General features: G+C 35.8%; 1 protein-coding gene across 1 annotated transcript in view; it reads right to left on the bottom strand.

Annotated features, from left to right (window-relative positions):
• The window catches only part of STPG2 (sperm tail PG-rich repeat containing 2), a 327,077-nt gene that overhangs the window by 290,192 nt on the left and 20,939 nt on the right, over positions 1–15,946 (bottom strand). The window contains 2 exon segments of the mRNA XM_021101745.1: positions 3,091–3,202; positions 6,725–6,837. Of these exon segments, the coding sequence (XP_020957404.1) occupies positions 3,091–3,202; positions 6,725–6,837 (225 nt within the window).

The following is a 15,946-nucleotide window of genomic DNA, read 5'->3' as shown; positions in this document are numbered from 1 at the left end:
TATGGTAGATATTAATCCAACTATATCAATAATCATTAATGTCAATGGTCTAAATGCACAAATTAAGAGGTTGTCAGAGTGGATCAAAGATCTCACAATACTTGCATAGTAAGCTTTGCTGCCTATAAGAATTCCACTTTAATTATAAAAACACATATAAATTTAAAGTAAATGAATAGGAAAAATATATCATGACAACACTAATCAAAAGACAGCAAGAGCAGCTACATTAATTCTCCATCTCATGTAGAATAGACTTTAAAGCAAGGATAGTTATCAAGGACAAAGAAGGTAAAGGAGTCAGTTCTCTAAGACATAACAATTCTTAATGTATATGCATATACCTAACAACAGAGCATTAGCCAAACGAGGCAAAAATTGATAGAACTGCAAGTAGAGATAAATAAATCCAATATCCCAGTTGGAGACATCACCACCTCTCTCTCAGAAATAGATCAGTGGGCATAAAATCCATAAGGACAAGCTTCATCTCAGGAATGCCACCAATCAACTTGACATCTATGGGTACTTCATCCAAGAACAGCAGAATGCACATTCTTCTCCAGCTCATGTAGACCATTTCTCAAGACAGACCACATTCTTAGCCATAAATACACCCTCACAGATTTAACCAGACTAGAAATCATACATTGTCTGCTCTCGGACCTTTATGGAATTAAACTAGAAATCAATAACAGAAAGATAACTGGAAAATCACAAAATACATGGAGATTAACCAACACATTTTTAAATAACACATAGGTCAACGAATAAATCTCGAAAGAAATTTTAAAATATCTTGAACTAAGTGAAAAAAGATAGAAAACTAATCAGTATTTGCAAGATACAGGAAAAGCAGCTCTTAGAGAGAAATTTATAGCACTAAAAAAATATGAACATCTAAATTTACACCTTTGGAAAAAAATTTAAAAGAGCAAATTAAATCCAAAATAAGCAGAAGGAAAGAAATAAAATGAATTAGAGGTAAAAAAAATCATGAAATCGAAAATTAGAAATAAATAGAGAAAATCAACAAAACCAAAAGCTGGTTCTTAGAAAAGATTGATATAATGTATAAACCTCTAGCCAGGCAAATTAAGAAAAACGAGAGAGGGCACAAATTGTTAATATCAGAAATGAAGGAGGAGACATCACTACAAATCCCATAAATAATAAAGGAATAGTATGAACAACCGTATGCTCATAAATTTGATAACCTAGATGAAATGGACCAGTTCCTTAAAAGATTCAATCTGCCAAACAAGGAGAAATAGATGATCTGAATAGGATTATATCTATCACAGAAATCAAATCAATAATGAATAAGCTTCCAAAAAAAAAAAAAAAAAAAAACAGACCCAGATGGATTCACTACCAAATCCAAGCAAACATCTAATGAAAAAAGTATATCAATTCTCTACAATCTCTTTCAGAGGGTATAAGCAGAGAGAATACTTCCTAACTCATTCTATGAGGCCAGCATTATCCTAACACTAAAACCAAGTACATTACAAGAAAATTACAGACCAAAATTACTCATGATTCTAAATTAACACCTTTTTACTTGTTTGAGATTTATAATTGTTATTCTATGAAACATGTTTACTACAGCACTCTGGTATTGTGCCTTTTTCTAACATTTCTATAAGCAACATTTTTCATTGTTGATTGATATTTAGGGAAAGACCAAGGAAACCAAGTGCATTGAAAATTCTTACTGAAATATTCGTTGATCTTTCAACTGAATTGTTTATACTTACTTTAAATGGATCCATTTTGAAACATTTATCCTATAATCTTCAAGTTTTTTAAGTATAACATTATACCAGAGTAGAAAAATCCAATGTTTTGGGGGGTTTTGGCTTTGGGTTTTTTTGTTTTGTTTTGTTTTGTTTTGTTTGCTTACAAGTTTCAATGATTAAACTAAAAGGTAGCTACAAAAAATATTTAATGCCATTTAGGGTTTTTTTTATTTATTTATTTATTTATTTATTTATTTTTGTCTTTTTGCCATTTCTTGGGCTGCTCCCGTGGCATATGGAGGTTCCCAGGCTAGGGTTCAAATCGGAGCTGTAGCCTCCAGCCTACGCGAGAGCCACAGCAACGCGGGATCTGAGCCACATCGGCAACCTACACCACAGCTCACGGCAACACCAGATCCTTAACCCACTGAGCGAGGCCAGGGATCAAACCCTCAAGCTCATGGTTCCTAGTCGGATTCATTAACCACTGAGCCACTACAGGAACTCCCTAGGGTTTTATGTAATAAATACACAATTCCTAGGACAATGAGGATAAAAATCTTACTATATACTAATCAGACAACACTAAGAACAGTATTCTTAGTTCAATATCATACTATTTTTTCTTTTTTTGTCTTTTCTAGGGCCGCTCCCGCAGCATATGGAGGTTCCCAGGCTAGGGGTCTAATCAGACCTATAGCCACTGGCCTACACCACAGCCACAGCAATGCAGGATCTGAGCCAGGGTCTGCAACCTACACCACAGCTCATGGCAATGCCGGATCCTTAACCCACTGAGCAAGGCCAGGGATTGAACCCGCAACCTCATGGTTCCTAGTCAGATTCCTTAACCACCGAGCCACGACGGGAACTCCAATATATCATACTGTTTTTAAAAAGAGAAAGATTCAAAAACTGAAGATCCCTAAATAATTTCAAAGGAAAATAAGTGTTTGTGAAGTTAAATAACAAGAATAGTGAGAAATATTTAGAATATTTATCCTTACTAGAAAAAATTTAACAGGAGATTGAAAAGAAGTCATAGAAAAAGGGGAGAATAGACAGCAAGCAGGTAAATTTAGGTCAGTTTAAGAAGGAAATTGTAAGGAACAGAGTTGCCCACTACTGAAACAAGAAACCTCTGGAGTATTGAGCTCTTTATCACAAGAAGTGTTCAAGCAGAGATAATGATCACTTGAAGGAGATTTTAAATACAGTTTCTCAATTCTTTTCACTGTATTCACTGACAAATACCTACCAGGCGTAGTAGATCTAACTAACCTTGTGATAACAAGATTCAATGATTTTAAAATCTAGAAAGTAGAGAAAATAGCTACTTTCAACTTACCTTTTTTTCCTCTTGCAATATTATTACTTCATAAAATCGTGGGAGATTTGAGTAATAATTTGGCTGTTGATCTTTCTTGATGTTAATATTTTCATAGTGTGTTGTCTTTTTCCTTCAGAAAAGTCAGAAAGAATTTTATTCTCAATTTCAAATATGTAAGTCTTCATATAAGCTATGAGAACATTTTTATACCAACATTTCCTGTTTTAAAAATATTCAATTATAAGATCACCTGAGTATGTTAGGCCAATGTAACCTAAATTTTGTCAAGTATATGCATTTATGTTGGTTAGCTCTGCATATTCCAACTCTTAGCATTATAATATATCTATTCTGGTAATGACTCCAAAAAGAAAATAAAGTGTGAGATTTATGTCATGAGTTTATATAAAAAGCCACCAAAAAGAGTTTCCTGTGTCTTTTATTTACCATTAAATGTCTCTAAACTTTCAAATCACTTGGTATTTCAACTATTAACTAAAATAAGGGGAAAACAGCCATTGCTATGATATGCAATGAAATCTATATCATAAAATAATCAGGGAAAGGGCATAAAGAAAGATCTTTGAAAATGAATGGGAAGCTTATGTTCATTAAAATTTACAAAATTAAGTAAAGAATAAGAAGCTAAGTAAACAAGGAGTAATAGCCCAAGCTCTGGAGTCAGACAGCCTGATGTGAATTCTAACATCATTACCTACTAGCTGTGTGACCTTACACAAATCACCTAACCTCTCTAAACTTCAGATAGGATCCTTCACCTGTAATTGGAAATAATAATAACCAATTCTCAAGGCTGTAATAATTACAGTGAATAATACATGTGAAGTGTTTAGCGCCATACATAGCCCACAGTAATTACATTATAACTGTTAACTATTATTAAGAATTATACTTAAGTAGGCTAAACATAATTATAACACTATTTTTTTCTAATTCTTAAACAGGATTTTGAAAAAAAATGCCATATTAAATGTTTCCAATAAACTATACTGAATATAAGCATATTAAAAACAGACAATAGAAAAGCATAAAAACAAATGTTTGGTATATAATTGCTATTATTTTTGTTTAGATATTACTCTGATTTAAATATGCATATAACATCTCAGTTCACTGTCAAATGTTGACTTTTATTTTTTGCAAAAATTCAACAAATAAATTTATTTTCAAAACCTCAAACACCTTTATAAAAAATTAATATTTGGGATATCAGAAGGGTCACATATCATTTTGGTACGTGTTTTCTCAAAAAGAAACCTCGATGCTCATCTTTCCATTTGGAGTAGCCAATTATCTCCATTTTTATACCATATCAAATCTCCCAGAATAACTGCAACACAATCGATAAGACAAAAATTTTTAAAAAAAAGGTATAAAATATCAACTGCCAGAAGGAACCAAGACACGTTCAAATAAAAAATACAGTGAAGGCAGCAAAACCAAAGAAGAGACAAATTATGGAAATGCTGAAATATCTGAAGCAGTTTATAATGCAATTATACAGACACATTCCTACAAGCAAAAATGAAAATACAACCAGAAGAAAAGAAACAAGGGAAATAATGAAAGATCAAAGAGAAAGTAACATTTAAAAACAGGAGGAAAATGGGAATGGGACAGGGCTGGAGAAATAAAAAGAACCATTAGGGAAAAACTCAAGCAAAATTAGGGAGACATAATTAGACAGTACTGGTTATGCCTGAGGTACTCAGAAGTATGGTGAAACGGTTGACAAATAATCACCATAGAACTACATACCTTAAAAGGGGCTAATTTTGCTTTATGTTGATTAAACCTCAATAAAATTGACAGGCAGGTGGATAGGTAGGAAGATAGACAGACAGACAGACAGACAGATAAGCAAACCATCCAAACTGGAAAAAGAAAAGGATAAGAGTAAAATATTGAATAACAAAAGCATTATGTCAAGGGGATGAGGAGAGTTCATAAAACAGAGACTTTGTTTATTTGGAAGAATAATAAAGATTAAATTTGGATCCCATTAAGCTATATATACATGTTAAACTTCTAGTGTAACTACTAAAAAAATAAAAATACACAGTGTATCTGCCATATTAGGAGTGTGAAAAAATGAAAAGCACAAACAGTTAGGATAGGTATAAATTCCCCAAAATAAGGATCAGTTGTTATTCTCAGTTACTAAGTTTAGTACAAACACATAACAAGAATCCAAGCAATATTTGTTCAATGAAAGTGTAGTAACAAGGGGAGTTTAGCAAGGGCCTAAGTTATGTCCACTGCTAGTATCCAGATGTGTCTGAATCTGTTTAGCAAATTAACTGCATAGATAATCACCATGGGACTTCCTTTGAGAAAACATACTAGGAGAGAAAGGATCAGGCAGACAAGCTGGATCCTGTTTAAAATTAAATCATGAGGAGTTCCCGTAGTGGCGCAGTGGTTAACGAATCCGACTAGGAACCATGAGGTTGCGGGTTCGGTCCCTGCCCTTGCTCAGTGGGTTAACGATCGGGCGTTGCCGTGAGCTGTGGTGTAGGTTGCAGACGCGGCTCGGATCCTGCGTTGCTGTGCCTCTGGCGTAGGCCGGTGGCTACAGCTCCGATTGGACCCCTAGCCTGGGAACCTCCATATGCCGCGGGAGCGGCCCAAGAAATAGCAACGACAACAACAACAACAACAAAAAAGACAAAAAGACAAAAAAAAAAAAAAAAAAAAAGAAGTAAAATTAAATCATGAAAGGAGTGATGGATTCTGAGAGCAATGGTATTTATTACTCAGTTTTGCCTTCCATGGACTCACATCTAAGATAAGTGAAAATAAAGACAGAAAGAGTTATTTTACCAAAAATGTATTTCCTAGTTAAACCTCAGAAATATTACCTCCAACCTAGTGTTATGGCTCTGGCTCATACTGAGAATGCCTTCTCAATCCATCATGTAACCAGAAGAATGGATACTGATCCAGGAACAAGATGCATAATCCTGGGTCACATTCTCTTATATTTTCTCTAATCTTTTGTCTATTTTATAATTAAAGACAGTATAATTTAGTACTTAGATACATGGGCTGTATAATGGAAAAGGCCTGAGTTAATGTCAAGCTCTGCCACTTAACAGCTACATGATATTAAATGGTAAGCTATTCTCTCTGACCCTTGCATTTTTCACTAATAAAATAAGTATAACAATAGTAACTACACAGAGACTTGTGAAGATTGAATGAGGTAATACGTATAAAACAAGCAACATAGGATCTGGTTCATAGAAAAGCAGTCATTTTCATATAGGTTACTCTAAAATGTAGCATTTCTTTAAGTTTCCATACTGATTTTCTGTTTCATAACAGCATAAACTAGTTCTAAATTATTAGAATATAGTCAAGAACTATAGTAAAGTTATACTGGAGTTCCCATTTTGGTACAGTGGGTTAATGATCCAGCTTGTCTCTGTGGAGGTGCCAATTCGATCCCTGGCCCAGTAGATTGGGTTAAGGATCTGGTGTTGCTGCAGCTGTGGCGTAGTTAGATTCAACCCCTAGCCTGGGAGCTTCCGTGTGCCACAGGTGCAGCCAAAAAAAAGGGCAGGGGGAACTATAGTAAAGGTATATTATTATTGTTATTAGTAGTAGTATAATTATTATTTTTACTTACTGGATTATATCATACTGTCCAGGACCAGGCCCTAACTTTATAGGTAACTCAAGTCTTCCCAAAGAGTTGCCAAAATGTATCCCCTTGTATTTCAAAGTTACATTTGAAAAATCCTTAAAAAAAAAAAAAAAAAAGTGAAGATGAGATACAGTTTAAATAAGTCATGAAACAATGTTTAATTTACTAAAATCTAAAGCAAGGACAGCCTTAGTCAAGAAGGTCCCACTGGTAAATGCTAAAGTCTTCCTTGACACACTCAAGCTAAGTTATCACTGCTGTGCCCCATTCCATTCTTGAGTCAACAGGATTCCTGGAGGAGCACCTCTAGTTTAGCATATCCTCAACCAGTAGGAACAGCTTTGCTCTTGGCAATACAATCAGCAATCTGAAACCTTAAGGGCGATGAAAATTACCTCCTCATCATTTAAAAAGGGGAGGGAGGGCAGAATTGCACGATTTAGGGAATGGAAAAAACCTAGCAAAAATGACTTAATTAGAAATTAATTTTAAGAAATTAAAGTAAAATTCAAATATCACCAACAGATATTAGATAACTTCTAATTACCTGGTATTATTTAAAACTGTAAAATATTCATGTAAAGTTTTCAAAAAGTAACAAATATATGAGAAAAACTAAACACTATCCTCAGTTCACTTTATTGTCAGTGCTTGAGGTCAGGATCAGTTCTTTAATGCCAAAGAAATCATTTGTGACATGAGAAATCAACAGTCATCTTCCTTCACATCCACTTTAATAAAAATCATGACCCACTACCAAATTCATTTCAGAGAAATTAGGCTACCTGGTTTCATTAGAAATTAATAAAATATAAAACAAGAACATTAGCTTCTGTTATAGGAATTCTCCTGTGTTGACCTAACACATTGTAAAGTGAGCAATCATTTTAAAATTGATAGTAAGATGTAAGTACTAATCTATTTATTTTAATTCATATTTATAAAAACACAATTTTAAATAGACATGGATTATTTATTATGTGTATACATATATAGATATATAGATATATATAATAAAATCCCCACAACATAAACATATGGTTTAACTACATACAACAGTATAACCAGTACTACTATAAAACAGTGGAAACAATCTCTCTCAATTACCATTCTAAACAATATTAGTGAAATAAATAGCAATTAGAGATTAGAAAGTAGAATTTCAGTTTAGAGAATAAAGCCACATCTGTCCCATTCCTACCAGAATTTCAAAAGTGCATAAAATAGACACAAATTATCAGTGCTAGCAACTAAGAGAAGGTATCATTCACATTCTGAAACTTGAGGAATTTCTGGAAAATACAGCACAGAAGAGACTAGAACCAGGAAAAGAACTCAATGTATGTGAAAAGAATTTCAGCTGAACCTCCCCAGAAAGATAAGAGACTGGAGGTAAGGACGGACTTACAAGCAGAAAGCAGGGAGTGATTCTCAAAACTGAGAATAATCTTAAAGATTTATTTCCACTGGTGCCATTACATGAAGCGATGAAAAAATGCTAAAACCCACTCTATTCTTGCCATGGGTGGTTGGAAATAAATTGGAAGCACTGGCCCTGGCCCCAAACAAGGACAGACTTTCTAGAGAGAGAGGCACCACTCCAGGAAAATTTGCAATATCACAACAAAACCCCAAAATAAACTGACCACTAAAATTCCCTACTGTGTCAAAATGTCTTCTGCTTCCTAGAACTTACCGCTAACAATAAGCCTTCAAACATTATAAGGTGCAAGCACAATAAAACTAAACTTTCCTTTCGACAACCATCTGATCTTAAAGAATTAAACATAGGCCAACACAATCTTGGACAGAAATTTGAGGTTTGTGCAAAGTGAAATGGGTCCTTTGTGGATTCTTTTTCCATAGCTGCAGTCTCAGAGAGAAATTGAATTCCAGTTTTCCTAAAGGCTTCCCCTGGATTGATGTGAGTAAATCCCCTGGTTTCTTCTTGCTTAAGGTGGTAGAGGATGTTGGAGCTGAGAGGAGAGAAATGGGGAGTTACCAGCTATATCCAAATAAGATTCAGACATACTTTGGAGCATCCAGTGAACTACTAGGGCAAATCAACCAGAAAGTGAACGTGAAAACTAATCCTATGGGAAGCAGCTAATCATGATGACCCACACCTAGTGGGGATCATACTGTCAAAAGTGTGGCAACCGAGTCTCTTCTGTTGTCTGAATTTGCCTTCTAACAGACAGCACCCACTGGATGTTTGCCTGTGTGCTATAAAGTGCAAAGGGGTTATGATAAAAATCTAAAAGACCTGTGTCATTAAAACACTGGTGAGAATTGTGCTACTTTTAGACTGCTCTAACAGAATAGAAAACAAAGAGAGAAGGGCATAATCGCCCCCACTTCACCTCAGCTCATCGTGCAGCTTTAGCTGCAATGCAGTTCACTATGGAAATGGCCAGCAGAGAGTACCAGCTGGCAAGAGACTTGAAATGCCTGGGGGAGCAGAAGCTGTCTCACTGGAAACAGACTTGTTTGGTAGCAGGACTGATAGAGCCCTTCTAGAAGCCCCTGGGAAGAGGAACTTTGCGGAAGGCTGGAGGTCCTCCTTATCGGCAGGAGACCACACACATATATTTGACTTACTAACATAATTGTGACTCTCTTGAGTACCCACAATCCAGTGAAGCCTGAAAAGACATGTTACATAAATTAAAATGGGAGTTCTCATTGTGACTCAGTGGGAACTCAGTTCTTAACCTAACATCGTATCTGTGAGGATGTGGGTTCAATCCCTGGCCTCACAGAGTGGGTTAAGGATCTGGTGTTGCCACAAGCTGCCGTGTAGGTCACAGAGGTGACTGGGATCCAGTGTTGCTATGGCTGTGGCATAGGCTGGCAGCTGCAGCTCTGACTTAACTCCTAGCCCAAGAGCATAACTTCCATATGCTGCAGGAGCAGCTATAAAAAGAAAACATAAAAATTTTTTAAATGATTAAATCTTATTTCCACAAGGAATATTTCCAGCACTGCAAGTGGTCTCAGTGTGCTTAGCTTATTGATATGCTGACCCCTTCTGATGAACTGCAACACAAAGAGCAGAGGGATATTTTCCCCTCTTCACTATGAAGGTATAAGACTGTAAAGGACCAAATCAAAATCAGAAAGATTGTCTAGCTGATACATGATTCCCAAGCCCAGTCCCTTGTCAGTTCTAAAAGGAAGAGAGCTGTGAATAAAAATTGAAAGAGCTACCCCACTGATCTCTATAACACATAGAGTATACACTGCTTTAGCACCTCTGAAGTGTAACACAAAAGGAAATAAGGCAGTCAGACCATCCAAAGGCCTTGGGTCTGAGGGTGCAGAGACAAATACTGTAACTCCTAACAGAACAGCACAGAAAAATAGCACAGCCTGACAAGTTCAGCAGAGTAGCAGATGGTAGTAGAGGCGTCCTGGAAGAAACCATGGCATCCACTAGAGCAGCTGAAAGGCAGCCTGTTCCTTTGGGTCAGTGGCAACTTCAAAGACAGATGCACCCCACAGAGCTTCCGGGAAGGCAAGAACCGTGAGCCATATGACACTTGCTTCTGCAAAGACAAATGTTCTATACCATCTTTTATATAGGATTACCTAAAAGACCCAAGGACTTTAAAGTTCGTATACAGTTTTGATGGTAGAAAGAGAAAATTTTCTCATTTGTATTGAGGTTTATTTTCACTTAGAAATGAAGCCAAATTTCCCAATTGGGAAGATTTTAGGCATAATAAGCAGTGAAATACACAAATGTAGAACTCTGTCCTAATATAATATAGCCATAATATGTCATATATTTCAGGCAGAAGCATATCTAATATATTGATCAGTAAAAATTAGTATTTTAAAACGGAGGATTTTGACACATCTTTAACATCATGTTTTTATAGCCTAAAAACTACAGTGTTACAGTTTTATATTTATTATTTTAACACAGCACTTTAGGACTGTTTGTAGAATCACGTCAAAGAAATTTTCTTCAGGGTAATTTACACAGTTGTGATTTTGTGGGTCAACTGTTTAACAACTTTTTAAGAGAAACCAGTAGAAGGAAAGATTATACATACACACATATCATTGAAGACCTCAGCAAAATCCTTTTCCTGTGCATACACTAAGATGCATTTCATTTAAACCATGTGATCTACTTGACTCACTAACCTCTGTAGTTCTCAGGTAAATGTTCAATCAGAAATTTAATTTAAAAGCCTTTTAAAAATATAGGCAGAAAAAAAAAAGAATAAATTGATGCACCTTAACTCTAAATCACACTCTCCTTACACCAAGAAGTGTAGACAATACCATTTTCAAGGTCACTGTCAACTTGGAAAATCATTAGCAGGTAAAATATGACTTAATTGAAGCAAACTCAGCATGGAGCTGCATTATTTTAAGTGAATGCTACAATAGGACTTGAAGAAGAATTACTAACTGCCACTCTCGCTGACAATGAACTAAATGAATAAGGGGCTAGGCAACTTTTCCCCCCTGTCTTTTCCATAATTAATTAGGGAACTAGAATTTGAAAAATTTAAAGTCCCAAAGGGCACAGTTCAAACACTAATGGGCTGCATTCTGGCACGGCAGCACACAGGTAGTTCACAGCACGTTATCATTAGCAAATATGTCAGTGTCATAATTCCAACCACAAACTTTGCTTGTGAAATCCACTTCTGAAAAGTAGATTTCCAATGGTTACTTGGGCTCTTCTAAAAGAGAGTGAGAGAAAGAAGTGAAATCTCATAATTAAAATGTTATACAAAATAATTTATATATAGAATTTCCTCTTTACAGATTAAATATAGCCAAAAATTATCATTTGTCAGCTAGAGTCTTATACAACTCTTACTCTCAGGGTTGTTTCTATACCTCAGCTATATAAGATAACTTCAGCAGCTATTATTTCAAGAGTTCAGGGGAAAATCACAATAATTAACCATCTGTTAGATTATTTTCTCAATTTTCTATTAAAATTCACATCTGGAAACTGAGCTCACATATAGTATTATGTCAAAAAGCAGGAGTTCCCATTACAGCTCAGCAAGTTAAGATCCCAACATAGTGTCCATGAGGATGCAGGTTTGATCCCTGGTCTTTCTCAGTAGGTTAAGGATCCAGTGTTGCCACAGCTGCAGCATAGGTCACAGATGCTGCTTGGATCTCGTGGCTGTGGTGTAGGCCTGCATCTGCAGCTCTGATTCAACTCCTAGCTTGGGAACTTCCATATGCCATGCGTGTGGCCATAAAAAAAAAAAGAAAGAAAAAGAAATAGAAAGAAATAATTTTTTAAAAAGCAGCTAAAGAAATACAGAGAATTATCAGAAACTTGAATAATATTTGAATTAACATTACTACAGTATCAACTTCATAATATTCTGTGAGGAATCTGTGGGATTCTTTTTTTCCTTGCAGGAAAAAACGAGAAAATAAAGCCCTCAGCTACTGAGCTTTGATACCCTATTTCTAGCTCTTCTTTCAAATTCAAGACAGAGATTTCAAAAAATATCACTATCACAATTCAATTCAAATTAAACTGTTGAATCCTCTTGAATATTAACAACTATATCTTTAATTTATATGTAAATTTATATTTTTACATAACATGTTTTCTTAAATTCAATCTAGATTTTTATTCTAATAAATACAGGTTGGATTGACTCAATAATTACTAAAATAGGTCATCAAATAAATTTGACTTATTAAAATTATAGAATAAATTTCCTTCTTCATATTTGTCTTCTATGAATAATAATCTAGCCAGAAAGAAATCAAATTTCATATATCAAGTAATGTTTATTCATATGTGAAAAAGGTTTTGTGCATCTAGGGAATATTGGAGGTGTTATTCTGGCCCTGTAATAGAGGCAATATTTTTCTGAAACAAAGAAATAATATATACAAAAAATATAATTTTACAGCAAGAATGACATTTTGAGATTTAAGTTAAGAGTAATCAGAGAATTAAGCTAAGGTCCAGGATCTAAGAGTATTTTGAAAAAGAAACAATGGTTTCAATATATTAGACTAAAGTTTTTCCTAGTATATTTTAGATAAGGAAACTTAACACAAAGAGCTCAAGTAACTTGGCCAAGAACAAATTACAATTAAGTAGCAAAAGCCAAAAAATAACCCAGGCATTCTGGTTCCATTACATGACCTCTCATAACTATCCTTTACCTTGGACAGAATATACCGATATTAGATCATAGCACTTCCACTGTTATTTTTACAGAATTATTTCCTTTGTTTTTCTAAGCATATCTAATTGAAATATCTAAGATACCAGCACTGTCTGCTAATGAAAGCTAGTTATTTTCATATTATTAGAGAGTTGATAGGATATTCAAGCCTGAAAAACCATGTATGGGAGTTCCCATCATGGCTCAGTGGTTAACATATCTGACTAGGAACCATGAGGTTGTGGGTTCGATCCCTGGCCTCGCTCAGTGGGTTGAGGATCTAGGTTGCCATGAGCTGTGGTATAGGTTGCAGACGTGGCTCGGGTCCCGCGTTGCTGTGGCTGTGGCGTGGGCTGGAGGCTACAGCTCCGTTTAGACCCCTAGTCTGGGAACCTCCATATGCCGGGGGTGCAGCCCTAGAAAAGACAAAAAGACAAAAACAAAAACAAAAAAACAGGTATGGCATAGAGAGGAAGAGCAACTCTTGGGACAAAAGACACCATAGCTAGTAAGAATTGGGAATTCTTAGCGTGTGAACAGGACACATATTTACAACTTATAATATCCTTACTCTCCATTTTATCAGAGGTAAGCTGGTTCTTCATAAATTCTACAGTGTGGAGCAGTCTATCGGGTCTTAAAATATTTTTATGTGAACATCAACTGTATCATTTCTAGTGTGTTCCATAATAAATGTACATTTAAAAGGGAATTTACAAGTCAAAAAATAAAATAATGCCAGCTTATGTATTTATCTTCACATCTGACTTTCAATTCTTTAAAGAGAATTTAAGTTATCTAATGAACTTTCACTTCAGCCTGAAGGACTTTAGTGTTTCTTTCAGAGGGTTTACCAGAGATAAACCCTATCAGTATCTGTTTAACTGAGAATGTTTTAATTTTGCCTTCATTCTCAAAGAATAGTTTTGTGTACTATAGGATTCTTGATTAGCAAGCTTTTTTTATTTCAGTACTTTGAATATATCACACCAATGCCTTCCACGTTCCATGGTTTCTGATAAGTCAGCTGTTAACCTGCTTGGGGATTCCTTGTCATTGCTGCTTTCAAGATATCTCATTGTCTTTGATAATCAACAGTTTGATTGTGATATCAATCCCATTGAGAATTCATTGAGCTTTTTTATATGTAGATAGTTTTTTATCAAATTTGAATGTTTTCAAGTCATTATTTCTTCAAATATTCTCTGTGCCCCTTTTGCTTCTCCCTTTCTTTGACTCCCATTATGCATATGTTGGTATGCTTGAGAGTGTCCCACAAGTCTCAGATGCTATGCTTATTTTTCTTCATATTTTTTTTTCTTTCTGTTCATCAGGCTACATATCAATTGACTAGTATTCAAGTTTTCTAATTCTTTCTTTTGCCAGTTCAAATCCATTACTAAATCCCTCTAGTGAATTTTTCATTTCCATGATTATAATTTTCAATTTCAGAATTTCTACTTGGTTTCTTTCTGTAAGTTTAATCTTCATTGATATTTGGGAGACAGCATATTTTGGGGGGTTGTTGTTGTTTATGTTTGTTTGCCTTTTTAGGGCCCCACGCAGAGCATACCGAAGTTCCCAGGCTAGGGGTTGAATCAGAGCTATTGCTGCTGGCCTACGCCACAACCACAGCAATGCCAGATCCGAGCCACATCTGCAACCTGAACCATAGTTCATGGCAATGTCAGATCCTTAACCTACTGAGCAAGGCCAAGGATCGAACCCGCAACCTTACAGTTCCTAGTCAGATTTGTTTCTTCTGCGCCATGACAGGAACTCTCAAAAACCGGGTATCTTTGATAATATAATGTGGCATCTGAAAAATCAGAATCTCCTTCCCACTCCAAGGATTTGTCATTACTTTGTTGTTTAGTAATTTTCCTGGAATAATTCTCTAAATTTTGCTTTCTTTGTCATGTGCATTCACTGAAGTCTTGGCCGGGTTAGCTGATTGGTCAGGTTAGACAGAGGTTTCCTTAATGCCTTGAACTAGTGAGTCTCCAACCTTTGCAGACGTGCTCTGTGCATGTGTTGAGAACACCTTCAACACTCAAATCGGCAGTATACAGGTCTGTCTTAGCTTCCACTTCCTCAAGGAAGTGTGTATAGAGACTCAAGGGCACATAGAGTTTAGAACTTCATACCTTTTCAAGTCTGTTTTGAAGTTAGCAATTCTGAAACCACTTTCAGTGTTTTACAAAATTAAGCAAATAAGTAAATATACTGAGGATAATGGGAGCTGGGTTTCTCATTGTGGAAGAAGCGGGTTCAAATGTGGAAAAGGAAATATTGGAATAAACCTGTGGTGTCGGATTGGAATTTGAGAAAACAAATATACAAAGTTTTTATTTATTTATTTATTTGCTTTTTAGGGCTGCACTCGCAGCATGTGGAAGTTCCCAGGCTAGGGGTCGAATCGGAGCTACAGCTGTCAGCCTACACCAACCCAGGGTCCAAGCCACATCTGCGACCTATACCACAGTTCAGGGCAATGCCAAATCCCCAAACCACTGAGTGAAGCCAGGGATCAAAACCACATCCTCATGGACACTAGTCAGGTTCATTTCCACTGTGCCTACACTCCATATTTGTCTATTAGACAGATAAGAAAAAAGTATAGATTTTTAAATGTACATAGGAAGATAGCCTAGAAGCAATTATACCCTAGCATCAATGCATGTATCTAGTGTACTGATCTTGTTTTGAAAGATCATTTTCCACTAAAAGGAAGTTGGTCTCCTTGAGGAAATGACTGATTCCAAGGCTAGGGTAGGCGGGAAATAAGATGAACCTGGAACGTTTTATTTATTTATTTATTTATTTATTTATTTATTTATTTATTTATTTTTTAGGGCCACTCCTGAGGCATATGGATTTCCTAGGCTAGGGGTCTAATTAGAGCTACAGCTGCCAGCCTACATCATAGCCACAGCAACACCAGATCCGAACCATGTCTGTGACCTCCACCACAGCTCACAGCAACGCCGGATCCTTAGCCCACAGAGCAAGGCCAGGGATCGAACCCACA

Source organism: Sus scrofa, chromosome 8 (genome assembly GCF_000003025.6).
Source record: "Sus scrofa isolate TJ Tabasco breed Duroc chromosome 8, Sscrofa11.1, whole genome shotgun sequence".
Classification (NCBI taxonomy): Eukaryota; Metazoa; Chordata; class Mammalia; order Artiodactyla; family Suidae; genus Sus; species Sus scrofa.
This window is presented reverse-complemented; position numbering and strand designations above follow the sequence as displayed.